Below are 7,701 nucleotides of genomic sequence, written 5' to 3' on the forward strand. Positions count from 1 at the left end.
AAATTCAAACACACCAGACATACACTATTGTCAGGGTAACCTCTCCTAATATGGAAATTATTATATTTGCTTGTATAAAAAACAGTAGTAAATAATCTGATAGCTGGTAAATGTAGAGCTTGTCTAATAATAATCTCAATTCTGTGGAAAATTCACTTCAAGGTAGAGGGGCCAGTTCCTTTTCCTATGCCACCTGTCATTTTGCAGGAAGATGTGGTACCTGAAAAATAATGCTGTTTATACAAACCTAACATTGCCCATGGGTCTCACTCCAAATTGAACTTGGCCTATTTAGTCAGAGGCAGACATTTATAATATTTCATGATTATTCATGACACATTTATATGATTTCTGATTGTGAGAATATTATGACACATTGATGACAAAATTACTGGTTGAGTTCAAATGTGTTACTGATCCAATAATAAGTTGCTAATGACTGAGGTATTGAGCATATCACCATGAGGTTGATTTTTTTCCCAGTTTTATTAATTATGAATCCTAATAGCTCTCCTTACTTAGAAAATAACCTCTTTGAGATGAAGATGTGGGTACTTAATGCTCAGTCATTGTCATGGAATCCTGATGTTGTTTGATTTACAATTAGAAAATGTGTTTTGAGAGTGAATGCTGCATGGTATCAAGCAACCCTTGAATCCAGATATTTCTCCCTTCACCATATCCATTGCATTGCTTGTTTGGTAACAATTTGAAGGATTATTTTTCTTGCTTCATCAAATCTTCTTGACTACTTTTGCTGAGGATTTTGGTAAAATGAAAATAAATGAAATTATGAGTCTTAACCTTTAGAATTCATGGTGTTTGCATGCAAATTAATTGTCCATTATTTATAAGATAAAATCATCACCTGTCATTGATATTTTTCTAACTTTCAGCTTTCCCAACTATTTAAGGTATTGCTGGTGTACTGGTGGAGTTAATGCAAAATTGAAATCACTAAGCTAGGTATCCTATTAGTATGATCATGATAATTTTCCAAGATGGACCACTTTAAGTATATCGAATTTAGGAACATTATACAAATATGGGCCCTTTCCCATTGAATATTCATAGAATACTAGCTGGAGTGCCTTTCCTGCTCTACGTTAATTTGATTAATGGTATTTAATTTTTCGTTTGTTGCTATACTAAATTTCAATAAAATTCATTATTTTTGATGAAATTCATTATTTTTGATGAAATTCTTGCTCAAAAAGTAACCAAGGGAAGTATTATTTACCAAACTGGCAATATTTTTAAGCTTCAAGAATACTCATGCTTACTGTAGGATGGGTAGGTTTCTGATGAGATGCAAATATATCCAATAGCAATAACCCATAGAGCCTTCAAGTACTGTCTTCAGAGGCACTCTTAAGATCTTGGAGTTTTATTTATGTTAAGAAGCAGTTGAGTTTTACCAAATATTACAAAAAGTAAGATATACTTTCCAATTTTAGGCAACTGCCTCATTCTGAGAGCACATACAAAACTACTTCTGTGTTATCAGACTAACAATATATAGACTTTGGATTATGGATCATTGCTACGTCTCATTTGCATTGCTAAAAGCAAGGTTATTTGTGTTTTTCATTTGAAATAAATTAACTCTGATAAACAATAGTGATCTGGAGCACTGTATGTACCTCATCACTTAAATTTAGGAATAGTTTGTTTTCTCATGTTCTGATTTTGCAATGAAGTCTCATTATTGCTATATCGTGCTTTTTGCAGCCCATATTAGTTGCAGTAATACTAATGGAGAAAGACTTTTCTGCTCCTGACTCTGTCACATTATTATTACTCCTCTTATTTAATTGAATCCTGGTGAGAAGAGATCAGTTCCTTAATATTGATAAAATTAATGTAAAAAAGAATAGTTGGAATAGTTGGTAGAAAATTAGAGGTTTCTTTTGTATTGTACCAAACATGTTCTTATAATTTACATAGCTATGATTCAATGCACAGCATCCATTTTGAAGATGGAATTTAAACCTTGGATCTTTTAGTAAGATTCCACATCAATGCTTTTTAATGTTTCCCTAATATTTTGTGCTTGACAAGGCTTAACCTTCTTGAGTGATTAATCAATTGGGCTCCAGTTCTATAGCCTATCATATTGATTACTCAATGATGGCACTGTTAACTTGGCTTGTTGTTCTATCGATGTAAAGGTAAAGAGGTTTTTATTTTTCCGTGGGTAGGAGGTAGTGGCCAACACCAATCCCTGCCCATCCCAGGGAGTCATGCAGTCCGGATGTCCCCTTTTGTCCTTCATACCACTGGCCCACCAAATACTCAAACTTTCAGTCCCACAACCAGTTCCTCCCCATCATCTCCAGTGGTCCTCTCGGCTCCAAACAATCCCTCCTCAAGCAGACCACAACGGCCTCACCTTACTTCAGGAGCTCCCCCTAAGGGTAGAAAGCAGAGGACCAAGTCTGGAGCATCGTCTTCTGGTGGGAGAAGTGGTTCTTTGAGCAGACAGGCTTCTGTTGATAGTTCTCATCCTCCAACCCCATCCGTCCCAGACAAAGGTAAACTTTTGAACTTCATTCATTCAGAGTTTTGACTCACACCCTTTTCCAAAGGAAGAAAATGGTTTGGGCTTCTAATCATTGAAGGAAATTCATGACTTTAGGTTCCAAGGAACTTTCACTTTACAATTTTGGATTCCTCACATATCACAAGTTACTGAGTAAAAAAATGATTTGCTGATTTATACAGGGGAAATAAGCAAATTCAATTAACAGCAATTAAATTCATCCCTGCTGAAATTTAGAACAAAATGAAAAATGTTGATTAAGATATTGTAGCTTGCATACGTATTGCTAATGCCGTACTTTTTCTTTTTCCTTGCACACATCTAATGCGATTTTGTTTTTTCTAATTGCCAGGATTTAAAAACTCTTGCTTAATTATGGTAGGGTTTGGTTTCATGAAACCTTATGTGAACTTAATTAGCTGGTTATAAAATGTATTTATACATTTAAATGATTGATGTATTTCATAAAATTGCTGTCCACATATGGATTTTGGTAAAAATATTCAGTCTCTTGGAGATCAGTCATGGTTAAATTATAATTATATAATCAATTGGTAAATAAGAAATGAATTCATCTTCTTGCAAGCCAAAGAAAGTCTTTTCACTCATATTAAATTTATTTTTAATGTTTTATTGAGCAAAATGACATAGGTGTGTATTTGGAATAATTTATGTCATATGGTGTCAGACACAAGAGGTGAAAAGTAATGGAGACTATGGCATGAACTGGTAGCATACTGAAGTCTAAAATTCCACCTTTAAATGCAATTATTTATTCTGGGCTCACATAGTTTCACCAAAATAAAAATGAGAATGAAACAAGGGAGTGAATTGAAGATACCCAATATTTCCATTTCAAATTTTCCAGTCTGCAATTTAAGGGTGAATGCTTAGAACCATATGCATGTAGTAAGAAAAATTCATTTACCCATCTAGAAATCACATTTAAATTGTGATACAATGCAGTAATCAGGTGCTGTACCTATACTAGTATGTGCTCCTGTCAGCTTCTATTTAAAGTAAAACATTGGGTTGTGTAGCCCCACTGAAAACGTTTGGTTTTAGTTATGTGACTTTTAATATTTTTACCATTTAGATTAATTGTTAAGGTTTTTGTGCATGGCATCAATTAATTCCCTATTCTTTCTCTATGTCAGCACTGGATACCTCAGAACTCCTATCTTTCTTTCTCTGACACTGTAAAGAAGGGTGACTGAATCTTCTTTTCTATGATCCCATTACATTTCAATACACTTCACTGGTAAATATATAATATTCTCTTGCATTAAATCTTTTTTAATAACCTCGCCTTATTTTAATTGCAAGGACATAAAAATTTACATTGTAACATAATACATCAATTTGTCTGTGATACTGTTGAGGTGTACAATGTACAACATTGTAACACCTCACAAGAGATGTGTCATTTCTTAATTTCTTAATCTCCATACCCCTAAGCAATTCAAAACTGTAGGACCATTCTGAAAGGAATACCTGGATATGTTATTATTCTTAGGTAAACCATTTTCTCTTCCTATCACAATTTCATGGGAGCATTGAATGCCTCGGGCGGTATTGTAATTATGTTGAAGACTGATAAAATAAAACCAATTTTAGCAAGTTAGGGACTATTGCCCATTAACATACAGGGTGAAGTGCTTAAATCCGGACAAATTTCAATTTGAATTTCCTGCCATTTAGTAGTTCTACCGGAGGTCCCAATTGGGGTTCTTGAAAATGATAGGCATCTAGTAAACAGTCATAACCTCAAAATGGCTGAGATATTACGTACAAGTGCGGAGTACAATCATAGAGCCGCTTTTACCGAAATTGTTCATGCTGGGCGTAATATTTCGAAATAGTTTGATTCTTCTAGTACCCCAGGTCAACTGTTTACGATAATGTGGCTAAGTATAATGCTTTGGAGAAGTCTGGCGAAGGTTTCACGTACCTGGAAAGGAAATCTCATTCCTGGAAACATGTCCTTGTCCGGATTTAAGCACCGCACCCTGTAGAAAATAATCTGTTAATTAGGTTCCTGTGCCCCCTCTTTGGATAGGAAATCCTTCCTCTCAACTCTTCTCAATTGCTTGTCACTTGGGTTTACTTAGTTTTGCATTTATTTTGGACATTCCTCCAGTTTTGATCATTGGTTGGTTTTAATTTAATTTTTGAATTGTCTGAGACATCCTGTTTATAATAATTTGCTCTATGATACCTACTTTAATAAGAAAGTAAAACCAAGCAAAGCGTCAAAACCAGGATGCCCAAAATGGAAGCAAAAGACTAGCTGGTAAAACAAAGCAAATTATCAGAACCAAGAAGTGTACCTGATGTAAATTCAAAAATTGAAGAGATGACTCTTTGACTTTTGCAATAATTTAGGATATTTTCTAGAATTATGTTGCCTTTTGTTGACTGGTTTGGCAGACAATGATATTTGACTTTTATATTGTTTTATTGTTTATTTTTAATGGTTTCATAATTGCCAATACATCAAAAGGAATGTAAAATACAAGGCACTTGCATGGCTTTTGAAATTATATGCATCATAATTTGATATATATTGTTTTTAAAATTTGATTAGGGAGTTGGTAATAATTTAAAATTTTAAAATTAATATTTGTTTGCATCTCATTTCACAAGATGCAGTGGTATTTGCCAGTATTCAATTCTAAGTGCCAATACCAAAGCAAGCTTCTAATTTTTGTGCCTCCATTATAAACTGGGATCTTTCAAGATCATTATATTTGTCTGGCATTATAAAAACTTCAAGAACTAAATATATAAAAAGAGAACATTTTATACTCTTATGAATTTGGCATATTAATTATGTTGCTTGAAGAAATCAGTTCCCTCCACTCTGTTATTACTGGGTGATGTTGTTCACATTGCATCACTTAAGCATGCATCTCTTCTTCCATAATTAATGAAAATAACTCACCAAGAGGCAATAATTTTTCCATTTCAACTTCATTATGGGAATGGCATGCGTGGACTGACTGCGTGGTATCAAACAAGAATTTAAGATGCATTTACTGATAGGCAATATGAGTGATGAGCATTTTTATGCTCAGCACAAATAAAAAAAATAGTAAAATCAAAATTTGCCAATTTTGAGCCATTTATGAATCCTTCTCTCTTCATTGATTGCCCACAGTTTGTCCAAAATATTTGAGGGTTTTGGTTCCCATGTTAATATCTTTAATGGGTAGCAACTTCTAGCAATACAGCATAAGACTTTGAAACCAATTGATTTGCATTTATTTTGCAGAACTCAATGGGCAGCTCAGTAACCATCCATACAGCATAAGGTTTTCATGAAAATTCCAACAATCTATTATTATTATTACTACTATAATCTACCATTATGTACATATGTCTAATGTATGTACTGCATTTCTGTGACACGAAAAAGACATCTTCATCCTTCTGAATTGGCATGCTGTATCTGTCTCATCCTATGGGTTATGCCTTCCTGTCTCTATCTAGCTTTTCCTATGCGCTAGTCTCATCATTACCACTAACAAATGACAGACTCTCTCATCAAAACATCAGCAGATACATAGAGCCTAACCTATGGAAGAAGACCAAAGAGGAATTCATTCGTTGTGTGATTCAATTTCAAGAATTTTTTGTAATAATATGTACTCATCTGTATCTGTAATAATTTCAGTGACTGATACATATTTTTTGTGGATTAATTTTAGATGGTTCTGATGGTGATTCCATTCCGGCCCTTGTCACATCTAGTTTCCCTAAAGAAACCTGCATGAAGAAGCCAAATGTAGAAGGCAAGGAAACAAACTGCATTCTTTCTGGTGACAGTGATATTGCCTTTGTTAATGGCCCAGCCAAAATAAAGGATGGATGCAAACAAGGGCAAAGAATTATTGATTGGAGTGGTGGCCAAGAACTTGAAATGAGTGCTGTTGAGCAGCCAGGGCCACCATCTGGAATTACTTTATTAGGTAGTGGAATTGAAGTGAAAGACTCAACGGATGAAAGTTTATCATATGAAAGAGAAAGTGAGGGGAATGAAGGAAGAAAGGATAGCTGAGGCTCAATGGATTTGATGAGAGGATGATAGAGTGCAGGATAAGTGTTAATTAATTTATCAAGTTGATAAACAATGTTATAACTGAAATCATATAAAATAGGTGGTTGTTGGATATGAAAAAGCTCATGAATAGTTATGGAAGGCAGCTGCACCTGATTAAAAGTGATTTTTTTGCAAATTTTATTTATTTATTTTTTTGAAAATCTTGAAAGTGTTATTTCCCATACTGATGAATTTTTAGCATTAATGCTGTTCGTCATCTTCAATGGATGTATTTATAATTTCAAGCAGAAGAGGGTAAATATTTTACTTTATCTTCTTTCCTTGAAATAACTCTGTCCTTAAAATATGAGCTTCAACAAAAGGAGGGACAAGTCTGTATTATGTCATTTTTACAAGTGCAAAGTCATGCATACAACACTACCGATGGAGGTGAAGTGAGAATTTTCCTTCCATGCTTTGTTTTTGTATTAATGACATTAAATAGTTAAGATTAAAATTGGACAGACAAATATATTCTTTTGGAATAGAAAGCGAAAGTGGCCAAACTTGTGGAACTGTGATATGCACACATTTGAGAAGCTGGCTTTTTTTTCTTTGACTCTAGATAAAATAAACAGATTTAAGAGCTTAATTGTGTGTTAACCTAACCAGGTTCTTCTGCAATGATAAGAATCTTTTGTCTTTAAAAGCACAAATTCCATATTATCCCTCTATTTTTCCTAGAACTCTAGTTCATCATGCTAGGGTAAAGGCTGAAATATGTGGTAAGAGAATGAACTTGTGAATAAATGCTGCACATTTCATACCTCCAAATGGAGGCATTATTTTTTTAATAAACAATCCTTCAAATATGATAAGTATATGAAGAGTATGGAACCAATAAAAAGGTGAAGGTATTGCCAATATCTTCGTTTAGTTCTTTCACATCATTGTAATCAAATAACAGCTATGTAATTTTGGGGTCCATGCATATATTAGAATTTCTTGAATGTTCTCTTTTTCAGCTGATATTAATTTGGTTTCATTGAACCTTGCCAGGCATCTAGGAACTTCAAAAGAATAACCTTTATAGTCATAGATTAGATACATAAAATCT

The 7,701-nt window shown here is 33.8% G+C and overlaps 1 protein-coding gene across 4 annotated transcripts in view; it reads left to right on the forward strand.

Moving 5' to 3' along the window:
- enc (R3H domain containing protein encore) overlaps positions 1-7,236 on the forward strand; it is a 47,903-nt gene extending 40,667 nt beyond the window's left edge. For 2 of the 4 annotated variants that reach the window (XM_071591168.1, XM_071591169.1), the window contains exons 18-19: positions 2,202-2,534; positions 6,253-7,236. In XM_071591168.1, coding sequence (XP_071447269.1) covers positions 2,202-2,534; positions 6,253-6,602 — 683 coding nt within the window. In that variant the 3' untranslated portion in view covers positions 6,603-7,236. Of the gene's footprint in view, positions 1-2,201; positions 2,535-6,252 lie in introns of those variants that run through there. The other 2 variants (XR_011701803.1, XR_011701804.1) reach the window with 2 other exon arrangements.
- Positions 7,237-7,701: the final 465 nt, after the last annotated feature.

This window comes from Hetaerina americana, unplaced genomic scaffold (genome assembly GCF_022747635.1).
Source record: "Hetaerina americana unplaced genomic scaffold, ioHetAmer1.1.p SCAF_42, whole genome shotgun sequence".
NCBI classification, from domain to species: domain Eukaryota; kingdom Metazoa; phylum Arthropoda; class Insecta; order Odonata; family Calopterygidae; genus Hetaerina; species Hetaerina americana.